General features: G+C 46.6%; 1 protein-coding gene across 2 annotated transcripts in view; it reads right to left on the reverse strand.

The window, feature by feature from the left end:
* Positions 1 to 14,384, reverse strand: part of ABL1 (ABL proto-oncogene 1, non-receptor tyrosine kinase) — a 137,320-nt gene that overhangs the window by 5,231 nt on the left and 117,705 nt on the right. For both annotated transcript variants that reach the window (XM_043916577.1, XM_043916578.1), the window contains exons 5-10: positions 9,716 to 9,800; positions 8,858 to 9,035; positions 6,845 to 7,029; positions 4,406 to 4,558; positions 2,769 to 2,858; positions 2,291 to 2,455 (exon numbers count right to left, since the gene is read on the reverse strand). In XM_043916577.1, the coding sequence (XP_043772512.1) occupies positions 2,291 to 2,455; positions 2,769 to 2,858; positions 4,406 to 4,558; positions 6,845 to 7,029; positions 8,858 to 9,035; positions 9,716 to 9,800 (856 nt within the window). The remainder of the gene's footprint in view (positions 1 to 2,290; positions 2,456 to 2,768; positions 2,859 to 4,405; positions 4,559 to 6,844; positions 7,030 to 8,857; positions 9,036 to 9,715; positions 9,801 to 14,384) is intronic.

The raw sequence follows: 14,384 nt of genomic DNA on the forward strand, positions 1-14,384 counted from the left end.
ATAACCGAGATGACCACGATGGTGTGATCACTCACCCAGAGCCAGAAATACTAGAGTGAGAAGTTAAGTGGGCCTTAGGAGCATCACTACGAGCAAAGCTAGTGGAGGTGATGGAATTCCAGTTGAGTTATTTCAAATCCTAAAAGATGATGCTGTAAAAGTGCTGCACTCAATATGCCAGCAAATTTGGAAAACTCGGCAGTGGCCACAGGAATGCAAAAGGTCAGTTTTCATTCCAATCCAAAAGAAAGGCAATGTCAAAGAATGTTCAAACTACCGCACAATTGCACTCATCTTCATGTGCTAGCAAAGTAATGCTCAAAATTCTCCAAGCTAGGCTTCAACAGTACATGTACCGAAAACTTCCAGATGTTCAAGCAGGATTTAGAAAAGGCAGGGGAATCAGAGATCAAATAGCCAACATCTGCTGGATCATAGAAAAAGCAAGAGAATTCCAGAAAAACATCTACTTCTGCTTCATTGACTACGCGAAAGCTTTTGACTGTGTGAATCACAACAAACTGTGAAAAATTCTTAAAGAGCTGGGATATACCAGACCACCTTACTTGCCTCCTGAGAAACCTGTATGCAGGTCAAGAACCAACAGTTAGAACCAGACATGCAACAATGAACTGGGTCCAAATTGGGAAAGGAGTACATCAAGGCTGTATATTGCCACCCTGCTTATTTAACTTATATGCAGATTACATCATGAGAGATGCTGGGCTGGATAAAGCACAAGCTGGAATCAAGATTGCTGGGAGAAATATCGGTAACCTCAGATACAGCACCTTTATGACAGAAAGCGAAGAGGAGCTAAAGAGCCTCTTGATGAAAGTGAAAGAGGAGAGTGAAAAAGCTGGCTTAAAACTCAACATTCAAAAAACTAAGATCATGGCATCCGGTCCCATCACTTCATGGCAAATAGATGAGGAAACAATGGAAAGAATGAGAGACTTTATTTTCTTAGGCTCCAAAACACTGAAGATGGTGACTGCAGCCGTGAAATTAAAAGATGCTTGCTCCTTGGAAGAAAAGCTATGACAAACCTAAACAGTGTATTAAATAGCACAGATATTACTTTGCCAACAAAGGTCCATATAGTCAAAGCTATGGTTTTTCCAGTCGTCATGTATGGATGTGAGCGTTGGATCATAGAGGCGGCTGAATGTTGAAGAACTGATGCTTCTGAACTGTGGTGTTGGGGAAGACTCTTGAGAGTCCCTTGGATAACAAGATCAAACCAGTCCATCCTAAAGGACACCAAGCCTGAACATTCATTGGAAGGACTGATGCTGAAGCGCCAATACTTTGGCCACCTGATGCCAAGAACCGACTCATTAGAAGACTCTGATGCTGGGCAAAATTGAAGGCAGCAGGAGAAGGGGATGATAGAGGATGAGATGGTTGGATGGCATCACTGATTCAATGGACATGAGTTTGAGCAAGTTCCAGGAAATGGTGAACAACAGGGAAGCCTGGCGTGCTGCAGTCCACAGGGCCGCAAAGAGTCGGACATGACTGAGTGACTGAACAACAACATGATGGAAAAGATTGGAATCATGGGGTCTTGGAGATTCTGGCTTTGTCCTGTCCCTTCCCATTCACCCAGAGTGTGTGGCCCATCAGAGCAATTCCCTAGAAGCAGCTAAAAATCCAGACACCTGGCCTACTGCAGACATCTCCACTCAGTTGGTCTGCTCTGGAATCCAGACTTCTGTATTTTTTTTTTTTTTGGCTGGGGGCAACTGCAAAACCAGAGCAGCCTTGCTCAGAGCAGAGCCTGGCACACAGGAAGCACTGGATCCATGTTTGCTCATGTTAACCCCTCCTGCAGTGCTCCCACTGCCCTCGCTAGTCAAGGGGACAGCCCCAGAGTCTCTTCTCAGGGACCATGAGAGGACCGCAGCCCTGCCACGGGGGTCTCGTGGCTTTGTCAGCACCAGTGAGCTTTTCACATCAGTGCTTTTACAATGAGCTGCTCTTTGTTTGGTTTAGTGTTTATTACTGCACTATCTGTCCACAATGCAGAACAACCACAAACAGTGTAAATGACACACAAAAAGGTGGGTTTGCTCCTGGTAGGTTTCATGAACACCTCTGCCTATCTGACTAGACTGAGTACCGAAGCAATGGCTCCTAACTGATGGGGGCGGGGTGGGCAGAGAGTGCAGAGAAAAGGAGAACTTTCCTCCCTTCGCAGCTGGCCCACTCATGAGGGATGTGCCTGCCTGCCAGTGCAGGGTCGCCTCCCCGGGGCCCCTGAGGCAGGTGGGGGGTGGGCACATACCGGTCTCTCCTGGGCCCTTGGAGTGGGGTGTCTCGGGCATGTCGGGGGTGTCTTTGGGCTCAGCAGCTCTCCTGGAGGTTCTCGTCTTGGTGGGCAGTTCTGGGGCCTGCAGCAGGGTACCTGCAACCCCTCGCATGCCTTTCTTCCCCAACTCCTTTTCCACCTCTAAGAAACACCAAAAAAATTAAGAACAAAACCGGCAGTCATCAGCAGTGGTATGTTGAGTAGTCATCTATGTACGGTTACAGAAAAGGGACACACACTCTGAAGAAACAGTACTCAGCAGTTTTCAGAACCCTGGCTGCAAGAGATGGAGAGCCACCCTCAGCGCCCCTGCTCCACTTTCTGCTCAGGCGAGATGCTGGCCCACGCGCTCTAGCAGGAAGTGGACTGAAGGACTGGGCCGGGCCCCACACGGCTGTCCCTCCCAGGTCGACCTTGCTCCCCACCACGGGCACCCCAAGGAAGGGCACTTTACCGTCTGATATGCTGGACTCCTGGAACATCGTTTCAAAGGCTTGGTGGATCTCAGCGAAGGAGGGCCGGTCGGAGGGATTCCACTGCCAACCTGAGGATGAGACCCAAGTCAGACTGCCCACGAGGCCTTGCTAACACGGGGGGACGAGACATTCTCAGTGGAAAGTCTGGAAATTAAGCATTCCAATCCTGTTTAAGCATCTTTTGCTGTGACAAGTTAAAGTGATCAATGTCACTGTGTCCTATTACAGACATCGAGAATTTGAGAAGATTTTGGATACTGGCAGGAATACGGAGTCTAAAATCCCAGAGACAGGCTGACAGCAACAACTACATTTACAAATAGGATTTTACCAGCCTGCCTCCAGCAAATGTACAAAGTTACTAAACCCAGTAGCTTGCTTCCTACCTTACCCTTACTTCATGGATATCAAAGCCCAAATTCCTCATCAGGAAAGATGTACTAATTAAAACAAGATTAAAATGAGGATTAAGGGATGACTAAGCCCTGTTAGGTGAAGACGTAGAGTCCCTCTTGGAAACTTCTGTTGAGAGTATCAATTCATATAACCTTTTTGAGAAAAAGATAAAACCTATCAAAATTTAAAATGCACATAGCTTCCTGAACCAACAGTTCAACTTCTAGAAGTACTAGCAAAGTGCATAGAGGTCTACATATGAGGGTGCTGGTTCCTGCCTTGCTTATAATGACAAAAAAAAAAAACACAACAAAAAAACCCAATGTGTAAAACAACCAAATGTTCATCAAAAGAGGACTGGATGAATGAATAAATCATGCAATAGATCCCAGACAGCTACATAAAGATATGAGACAGGAAAGTGGGGGGAAGAGAGTGAACTTGTTCTGAATCACAGACATGGAAAGACAGGCCTGTTCCACTGCTAAGTACAAAAAAAAAGTTGATGTGATAAATTTTTATACATTTTATATATGCACACACATATTACATACATACACACACCCACACAACCTATAACACACACATAACATACATATATACACACCTGTAACATACATACACCACATATACACGCACACACATACACGTGTGTGTGTGTATATATGTGTGTGTGTGTGTGTAAATTACTGAAATTGCAGGGTCCATAATATACATGGGCTTCCCTGGTGGCTTAAAGGTAGTGAATCCTCCTGCCAATGCAGGAGATGCAAATTGGATCCCTGGGTTGGAAAGATCCTGGAGAAGGAAATGGCAACCCACTCCGGTATTCTTGCCTAGGCAATCCAATGGACAGAGGAACCTGGCAGGCTACAGTTCACAGGGTTGCAAACCCTGGGTTTCTTATTAATAAATGCAAATTTCTGGTATAGTAGGCAAATATTCTGAGTGACTTTTATCCACCCAGGTTTTGTATCCGTTGGTCTCATTTTTCGTGAAAAACAAAAAACCCTCACACATAAAATACTATGTATGAATAAAGGTGCATAGAAACATGGAAACAAGTTAAGAAAGAAAAGTACCAAACTGTTACAGTGGTCGCTTCTGAAGAAGGGGAAGGAAGAGAGGAAATGGGGCACTCTTAACCCCTCACTTTACACACACGGCCTGCACTGGGTTGCCTACAGAGCCCACATCAGAACAAGCAGGGAAGGCTCACATGCTCGCATGAGTTCGTAGACCTTCTCTGGGCAGCCTTCCGGGCGCTCCATGCGGTAGTCTTTCTCCAGCAGCTCATACACCTGGGACAGGTCAATTCCTGGGTAAGGTGACATGCCATAGGTAGCAATTTCCCAAAGCAATACTCCAAATGCTAAAAGAAAAAAGAAAGAGCAAGACTGTTCAAGATGCGTTTAAGATTTGACTATACCACATTTAAAACTGGCTAACTGCGCAGCAGACTTCAGAAGTTACACCCTCAGAAGCAGTCCAGACACTTTTGACATTTTATGAGGCTCTTAATTACCAACAGCCCTGGACAGAACAGGACAGAATGAGGATTCCCAGTCACTCCCTCCCACGGACTAACACACACTGTAGGAGAGAAGGGGCCTGGGATGACCAGCCTCTCCAGGGTCTTTAAGGGAGCATGGCTATCTTATTGGAAGACGTGGTGGAAGGCACCGAGGACTGGAATTGAACAGGCCATTTCTACTTGTGGCTCTGTGACCAACTAGCTGCATGCCTCCAACAGGCACCTCTCCCTGCTGGGTATGTGAAGTTATCTCTAAGGTCCCTTCCAACTCCAAAAACTCCATTAAAATCTTACGAAATCACTGAAACTCCAGGTCCCACTAAGGAACCAGAATTCCTTGGAGAAGTGAGTGGTTCAGGTCTGGGGCAGAGAATGAACCTGGAGTATTTTATTCATTTCAGAGAGCACAGATGCTATAGAAGACTATAGGGTTTTGTCAGAAAGAACCAGGAATACTTTGAAGTCTCCACGGGCCAAAGTTGAGACAATCTGAATATCAATTTTAAAAAACAACTGCAGTGGATTAATCCATAATATACTCTAATATAATTAAATCCCAGAGCTTGTAATAATACTACAAAAGAAAAACAAAACCTAATTGGTCACCACTGGAGGGTATTAAGAAATCAATCTGTTATCATGGAAAGTGGTAAATAATGGCAAGAAAGTGTATATTTATCTTGTCTTTCCTGTATAAACTGTACCTCCTACTGTAATCAGATGGTAGGAGAGAGGAAGTTTCTTCTTATAGAAGTATGGAGCTCATAAATGAATAAGGAATGATAGAACTAGAAAACTGTCATAAATCAGTGGCTCTAGACAGGGAAAAATCAAGAATTACGGGGCTAATGATCAAAGGTACCCTCCTTCCTATGAAGTACTCTTACCAAAACAAAACAAATCAAAACCGAATGTGATCAAGGGGTCTAGGTCCAAATACCCATATTCTGGGAATGTGAAGACTGAGGAACATGAGAAACAGTGAGCAGAATCCAGAATGTGAGAAGCTTTAAAGGACAAATGGCAGGATCTCTTCCACAAAAAACCAGCGAGAGACACAGACAGATAAGAAGGGAGTTTACAGATTAGAGGAGACCTTAAGGATATCGTCAACTAATCGCACTGGGAGATTTGTATTTTCACCCCAATTCAAACAGATTAAAAAAAAAAAAAGCGTGACTTTTATGATTAATTAGAGCTTTGAACATTGATATTTGCTAATATTTAGAAACCAGTTCCTCAGTGGCTCATCGGGTAAAGAATCTGCCTGTAATTCAGGAGACACAGCAGACACAGGTTCGATCCTCGGGTCGGGAAGATGCCCTGGAGAAGGAAATGGCAACCCACTCCAGTATTCTGGCCTGAAACATCCCATGGACAGAGGAACCTGGTGGGCTACAGTCCAAGGGGTCACAAAGAGTCAGACACAACTGAGCAACTAAGCACACAAAATTCAGAAACTAAACTCAACTTGCGGTTCTACAAATACAAAAGTCGTCTTTAAGAGACATATGAATATTCATGGACAAAATATTATGCTGTCTGGAATTTGCTTTGAAATCACAAGGGTCGGGGCTGGGCGGGGGTGTAGGATGAGAGGGTACCACCAGGTGAAGACAGCAAAGGTGGGGGTGGCGAGTGCCTGGAGTCATGGTAACTGCCTCCTTGACTGCCTGCTGACAATCTGCATAACAAAAAGTCTTTTAAAAAAAGTAAAAATGCTGTCACACAAGGCTTCAGAGAGGAACATTCTACTTGAATCCCAAACCAGACTCTCTCCGCAGAGGCAGACCCTGGGTGCCTGCAGGGTGGGCTGGCTGCCCTGCACGTCCAGGCAATCTAAGAGTGAAGAAGACAAAGTTGTTAAGTGGGGGGAAAGAGTTCATCTGAATTATTTTGGAAGAGGAAAAAAAAAACCTCACTTTTACCTCATTTTGGAGAGAAAACATGGGAGAAGAGATTTTTAAAATGAAAAAGAAGCAAAAGAAACAAAAAGAGAATGAAGTAATGAGAAAGAAATGAAAGAGCAAGGAAAAAGGAACTGAAAAGGCAAGAAGAGAAGGCACAGTGGGGACACAGCCCCGCCCTAGACGGGTGAGGACAGAACCGGAGCGGCGGCCTTACCCCAGATGTCCGACTTGATGGAGAACTTGTTGTAGGCCAGGCTCTCGGGCGCCGTCCACTTGATGGGGAACTTGGCCCCGGCGTGGGCTGTGTAGGTGTCTCCTGTCATCAGCCTGCTCAGGCCAAAGTCAGCCACCTTCACCAAGTGGTTTTCCCCGACCAGGCAGTTCCGGGCAGCAAGATCTCTGGGAAAGGAAATGGTTTATCTGTGAGTTCCTGGCTGGCTGTCAGCTTTACAAATCCTCCACCACTGTTGATAAAGGTGCAACACTCACAGTGGGAAAATGGAGATCCTAAATAAATACATCTGTTTGTAAATAGTAACCACCAAGCTCTACCCTTCAGAGGGTGGCGGGGGAACAGGCTCCCTGGCCCCACGACCTGGAGTGAGTGAATCACCCTAGGACTTGGTTCTCTCACCCATAAAATGAAGATGATGATAATGGTGCTTGCTTCTCAGGATGGTTGTGAGTGGTGGTAAATTAACAGTAAAGCACTGACTGAAACCTGGGGGATAGTGTCCTTAAGAGTCTGTTCAGCTACTACTGCCCTGTGCCAGGCACGGGGAGTGGACATCCAGGCCAGGCCTTGGTCTCCAGAAATTTACATCAGAGTGAGTCTCTCTGCTTGTCCTATTTAGACTCAACAGGATAAAATAAAGCTCATGACATTCTTTATCCAAATTGTATTTCCCACTTTCCTATTTCTTCCTGATGCGCATCCAACCAAATGTATCTTATGGATTCTCTCCTGTATAATCGGCTTCCTTTCGCCTCCTGATTCTCCCACGGAGGCAGGAGCCTAATCTCTGGTTCACGGACGTTAACCATGAAATCACAAGGCAACCTGGAATGCAGGATGAGAAGAGGCACCCGCTGAAGGCGATGTCTGCGTGAGATAGCCTGATCACCAGCAATGAGAAAGAAAGGAAATTCAGGAGGGTTGTGCCTAATAGGATTTCGGTACAGCATCTTAAGTTTGCATGAATGAAGAGAGAATGAACCGAGCCATGCAAGGCAAACCAGAAGTCAAGAAATTTCAATTTGCAGCCTCAGAGGGTTCACTTTCCTGAGTGACAGGAGCCTCTGAAGCAGACTCTCACGGAGCAGAGAAAAATCTGTCATACAAGGCACCGCCAGCAGTTCACACACGCTCCTCTTACTCCTCACTATGAAGTCCCGTGTACAGGTTTCATACTTCAGTTAATTGGGAAGGAAAGGTCACCACGGTGGCTGGAGAACATCTTGTATAGAAGACTCCGGCAAAGCCCATCAGGCCCTGTCCTGCACAGGCCGTCACTCTGCTAGGAAGCCATTTCCACCAGCAAAGAATGTGGAGACCAAGATAATTGTGGCATGCTTGAAGGTCAGAACACTCCAGGCTTTGAAGCAGCCAAGATGCTTAATTTAGAACTACGAATACACAATCCTGACAATGGTGGAAACATTCCTGAACCAGATGACAGCAAGTTAAGTGGAGAATGAAATGATAATTATGAGAAGGGAGGGGAAAACACATACACACACAACACAGGAATAAAACCCACATAGGGCCATTTCTGAGAGCTTGTGGAAAAGAAACGCCCCAGTGGCTACTGGGAAGAGGTCATGACACGACTGATGAACCCCAGTCCTAGAGGAGTAACAGGTGCCCTATGTCACAGGGAGCCCTGCCAATGAAAAGGGGTGCCTTCTAATGAACTTCATTCAGTATTCCTCTTAGTCCAAAATGATTCTGCAGTGAAATACTTCTCAGCCTGAGGATAACTGCTCTATGGGTCCAAGGGCCAGGCCGGGCTGAGTGAAGTCCTGGACGCATGCCCGAAGCTGGCAATGTCAGGAACCTGGTGTTTGCCTTTGCTCCAAGGTCCAAGGAGCTGCCAGCATTAAACAAGTCAGAGGCCAAGCCAGAAGACCCTGCAGGTTGGGGTTGTTTTGGTGAAAGGATGCCCGGGTCCCGTGGCTGCCCTGCGACTCTGCTGGTGCGGGGAGGGTGGCCTCGCGGGGCTCCTACCTGTGGATGAAGTTTTTCTTCTCCAGGTACTCCATGGCGGACGAGATCTGAGTGGCCATGTACAGCAGCACCACGGCATTCACCTCCTGCCGGTTACAGTCCCTCAGGTAGTCCAGCAGGTTCCCATAGGTCATGAACTCAGTGATTATGTAGAACGGGGGCTCCCGGGTGCAGACCCCTGCCAACGAGACCAAGGCTTCAGCGTGCTGCTCCGCTCCCAACAGAACACACACCAGAAAAGATGAGCCCTGAAGAATGAAGCTTCTGAGACGGATTCTCACTCTGCCCCTAGGTCCTGGGCCCACGTTCTGCGATGAATTCATGCACTCGTGGGTTGAGATTATGTTCCCACGGGAGGGACGTGGCCCCTCTTTTTTCTTCCTCTCAAGCCCATGAGCTTCAACAGGAAAGAGGCTGCCACTGAGTTCAAAAGCAGAGGCCGGGCCACATCAAACACACTAACTCATCACCGTTAGGTTAGCATACGCCCCTGATGGATATTTCCATGTACAGAATCACTTCAGGAAGGAACTTCTGAAATTCTTAGGTTTCAAGATGTTGATTTGAGATTTGTGCTTGACTGCTTTTGGGTATCAAGTTAAAAGTTGTAACATTCTCTCTCACTTCCGTGGGCCCATAGACACACACCCCCTGCCATCTCTCACTTGTGGGGGTGCATGGACACACACACATACCCACACCCATTCCACACAGGCCTCTTTGTACCAAGGGCTGATGCAGGTGGGGAACAGACGTACAGACCAGAAACCTTAAGGCAGTCAGCCATTCACCTCACTGTTCCAACAGCGCCTGTATCACCCGGAGAGTTTAATTCAAAGCTCAGAGCTCCTCACTCACCGAGCAACTGTACTAAATTGGGGTGCTTGATCTCTTTCATTACTGCAGCCTCTTTCAAGAACTCCTCCACCTCCATGGTATCCTCCTGCAGGAAAGAAAGAAGTGATGACATTATCTCAGCAAGGAAAGTGTTCAAGGGGGGAAGTACGACTTGAATGGTTAACACAAGCTGGAGCTTCGACGAGCAATGATCCTGGTCCACTGGTTTCAACCACAACATCCTTCTGGACAGGTTCCAAGGTGGCTGGTCATCAGCCCAAGGGCACAAAGAATTTTCCACTATGGTGCGGAGCTTTTGAATTCTCACCCTGAGCACAACAGCAAACGGCTGGGTATGCTGTTGACTTGCTCTGATGGCTCTATGCAGACTTCTTGTTTCCATCACCTAGTGAAGTTTATGGGGAGGGAGGGAGATGTGTAAAGGCAAACACCATAAGCATGGTACCACTTCCCTAAGGAATGACTGGTTTCCAAGGACCATAACATTTTAAAAAAAAAAAAAAAAACACTTGAAGAATCCGATAGGTACTTGATTCAAGAGGAGACCTTGATGACAGAAAAAGATGTACAGCACTACCAAAGAACAGTGCCTCAAGATGTGGCAGAAAGAGAGGACGCTGAGTTTCTTAAGAATGTGGTCTCATGTGGCCCTTAATGAAGCAATCGCCACTACCTGTCAGGTCAATTTACTCAGATCCTAAAACAAGCCTGACTAGCAACGGGTTCATAAATGTGATCACCAGCCCATACCACATTTTAGCTAGTTCACAGTATTTAAATGCCAAGGGGAGACAAAGATATTAGCACAAGCCCAGAGCAAATGTGACAATATTTCTACATTTCCTCACCTATCAGGGCGGAGTGCTGTGGTGCTGGGTCTTGGGGTTGGCCTTGTTATTAAGATCGTGGGGGTGGGCTTATGTTGGGGAGACCTCTTTTTGGAACACCAAAGGAAGAAGCCAGTGGAAGACGTGACGTAGTCTGTTGCTATAAAGGCCAATGAGGGAAGTGAGACCCTACCCTCCCAGGTTTCAACATGGAGTCTGAGTCTGTCTGAAAAGCAAGACTACAGGGGAGACGGGGAGAGCACGTCTTGAAAACTAGATTCCCCAAGAAGAAAGCTTTATCGACTACTTTAAAAGTGGCGCTTTCTTTACACTGTACCTGCTGCCCCTCTGGGAAACAAAAAGCTAAAGTGTCCGACTCACCATGGCTGCCGGTTGCCACCCTGGCACCTGGGGATCACTCCAGAGGACAGGTCACCCTCTACTGAGCGCTGTCCTGCTCTGGTCAGTTGTGTTTACCAGCGAAGCAGGACTACTGAGGATGTGTGTCAGCTCCTGAATCACTCAGCTCAGGGCGTGGTGGGACTGAAACGTAGACACAATTTACTGCCCTTTAGAAATGGTGAGGGCTTCCCTGGTAGCTTGGTGGTAAAGAACCCACCTAGCAGCAGCTCAGTATCAGAAAAAAAAAACAACCCAATCAAAACACTGGCAGAAGACCTGAACAAACACTTCTCTAAAGAAGACATGCAGATGATTAATAAATATGAAAAGATGCTCAACACTGCTTATTATTAGAGAAATGCAAATCAAAATACAATGAGCTATCACCTCATTGTATGAGATGATGGCCATCATCAAAAAACCTACAAACAACAAATGCTGGTGAGGGTGTGGGGAAAAGGGAACCTCCTTGCACTATTGGTGGGAATGTAAATTAATAACAGCCACTATGGAGAACAGTACGGAGATTCCTTAAAAAACTAGGAACAAAACTACCGTATGAGCCAGCAATCCCATTACTGGGCACATACCCTGCGAAAACTATTTTAAAAGACACATGTACCCCAATGTTCACTGCAGCACTATTTACAACAGCCAGGACATGGACTCAACCTAGATGTCCTTTGACAGATGAACAGATAAACAAGTTGTGGTGCATTTTTACAAGGGAATAATACACACCCATAAAAACGAACAAATTTGAGTCAGTTCTAGTGAGGTGGATGAAACTAGAGCCTGTTACATAGAGTGAAGTAAATCAGAAATAGAAAAACTAATATCATATATTAACTCATACATATGGAATCTAGAAAAATGGTACTGATGAACCTATTTGTAGGGCAGTAATGAAGACATGTAGACAACAGATTTCTGGACACAGTGGGGAAAGGAGAGGATGGGACAAATTGAGAGAGAAACATATACATTACCATATGTAAAATAGTCAGTGGGAATTTGCTGTATGGTGCAGGGAGTTCAGCTGGTGCTTTGTGATAACCTAGGGGTGGGATGTGGTGGGAAGTGGGAGGCAGGTTCAAGAGGAAGGAAACACATGTATACTTATGGCAGATTCATGTTGCTGTACGGCAGAAACCAATACAACACTGTAAAGCAATTATCCTCCAATTAAAATTAGATAAATTTAAAAAATAGAAAAGAATCTACCAAACAATGCGAGAGACCAGAGTTCCACCCTTGGTCTGGGAAGATTCCACATGCCCTGCAGAGCAACAAAGCCCACGTGCCACAACTAATTCCTAGTTTTTAAAGAAATCTCCGTACTGTTCTCCACAGTGATTATCAATTTACATTCCCACCAACAGAGCAAGAAAGTTCTCTTTGCTCCACACTCTCTCCAGTGTTTACTGTTTGCAGATTTTTTTTAAGCAACTCCTGAGCCCACGTGCTGCGACTACTGAAACCTGCGTGCTCTAGAGTTCCTGCTCTGCAAAAAGAGAAGCCCAGGGACCGCAATTAGAGCTAGTGGCCCCCACTCACTGCAGCTAGGGAAAAGCCGCGCAGCAACAAAGACCCAGCAAAGCCAAAAAGAAAGAAAGAAAATTGCTTAAAAAAAAAAAAAGGTGAGCCATTCTAAGGTCACTTAAACATCCTGGGTGGTCTCTGTGTCAAGCTGCATGGGTGGGAGAAGAATACACCCCTGCCACCACTCCCCTGGCTGTTCAATTCTTCAAGTCCTCTCTACTCCTGAGCACACTGAGCAGACCACGCTGTCTCTGGCGCGGCGGGCTCTGATCTACCAGGGTGAAAGTGAAAGTCGCTCAGTCATGTCCGACTCTTTGCGACCCCATGGACTACACAGTCTGTGGAATTCTGCAGGTCAGCATACTGGAGTGGGTGGCCTTTCCCTTCTCCAGGGGATCTTCCCAACCCAGGGATGGAACCCAGGTCTCCAGCACTGCAGGATCACGCTGTCTCTGGCGCGGCGGGCTCTGACCTACCAGGGTGACACACTACTATCGATGACTGGAGGGCAAGCGCCTGCGGGAACCACAGGACCCAACGCCACTCACGGGAAGGACTGAGAGACTCGCGCTCAGCCAGCCATGTGTTCAAAAGCAGCCCTCGAATGAAGGCTTGTGGGCGTAGAGGCCCCCATAACAAACCATGCAGAGTGAGATCATTTCCGAAGCAACACTGCTCTTATAGCTACTGACTCTTCTACAAGAACCACGTTCCAGGTCTTGAGGGGCGTGGATGTGCAAAGGAACACCGCGGCTTTCGAAGGCCCCCTTCTCCTCTGTCTCCATGCACTCACTCACTCACACACACACGCACACACAGCATGTGGACAGTGTAAATAACTCCTTGTTTTCTGTTTTTCAGAACAATCTTGTGTGAGCTTGTCTCCCCCTGCTGGAAGCAGGCCTGGTTCAATTTTTAACTTAAACTACTAACGGCATCCTCCATTGGTAGCTGTGTTAAACTGGAAAGATCCCTGATGCTACCCTGTTAGAGTCCTTTCATTTTAAAAATCTCCATCACCTTTTAGAAGAGGATTCTTCCATTTACACAGTAAAATAAAAGGAATTCTGAATGATTAGGGTGAAGGCCACACTGTGAGTAAACGCTGTGAATTTCAGTCCTGTCTCTCAAGGAGGGAGATAGATCCCCTGACCTCTCCTCACGAGGCCTGACTGGATGCGGATGAAAGCTGTGGCTGGCCCAGTGGTTAAGAGGATGCTGGTGCTGTGTCACCACGGTAAGTCACCCACACGACAGGTAACAGTATCGCTGGGCTTGTTCTCTCGCCTACCGAATGGAGAGTGGCTAGGACACAGAGAGCGCCGAGGGCACCACCAGAACACGGTCATCACCACTCCGGGGGACTCACTTTCACTATTATCAAGACAGTTGATCTCTATTCCTGAGAAGCAGGCTAAACATATTGCTTGTATGGAAGACAGGCTGGTTCTTTACTTAACACTGGTTTTTGGGTCTTTCTCACATTCTCTCAGACTCAACACAGGTAGCTTCATCCTTTTTGCTTACTGGCCTCGTCCCCAAGAGTAGGAATTCTATGGCACAGGATAGAACACCATTTTTAAGCCCAACCCAGCTCTCAGTCCTCTCCAGACCTCCCTCTTGGCAGAGCTGGGCTCATGTCTAAGGTAGATCAGCTTCCACGTTCTGTGTTTACCCAATGTCAGAGGAGCGTGCTTACAAGCACACTAAAGTGCTACCCCGCACCATCAGCTTGACCAGGATCAACACGCGGGAGAGACGGGGGAGGTTCTGAGCTAGAGGAGGAAGGCAGCTGGTTCACAAATCAGGTGGGAGGCTTAAAGCTCATGTGAAAAGTCCATAAGGGACGATCTCAGAGAGGAACCCCAGCCTCTGGTCCCCAATACTGTAGCCGTGTT

This window comes from Cervus elaphus, chromosome 11 (assembly GCF_910594005.1).
Source record: "Cervus elaphus chromosome 11, mCerEla1.1, whole genome shotgun sequence".
Lineage (NCBI taxonomy): Eukaryota > Metazoa > Chordata > Mammalia > Artiodactyla > Cervidae > Cervus > Cervus elaphus.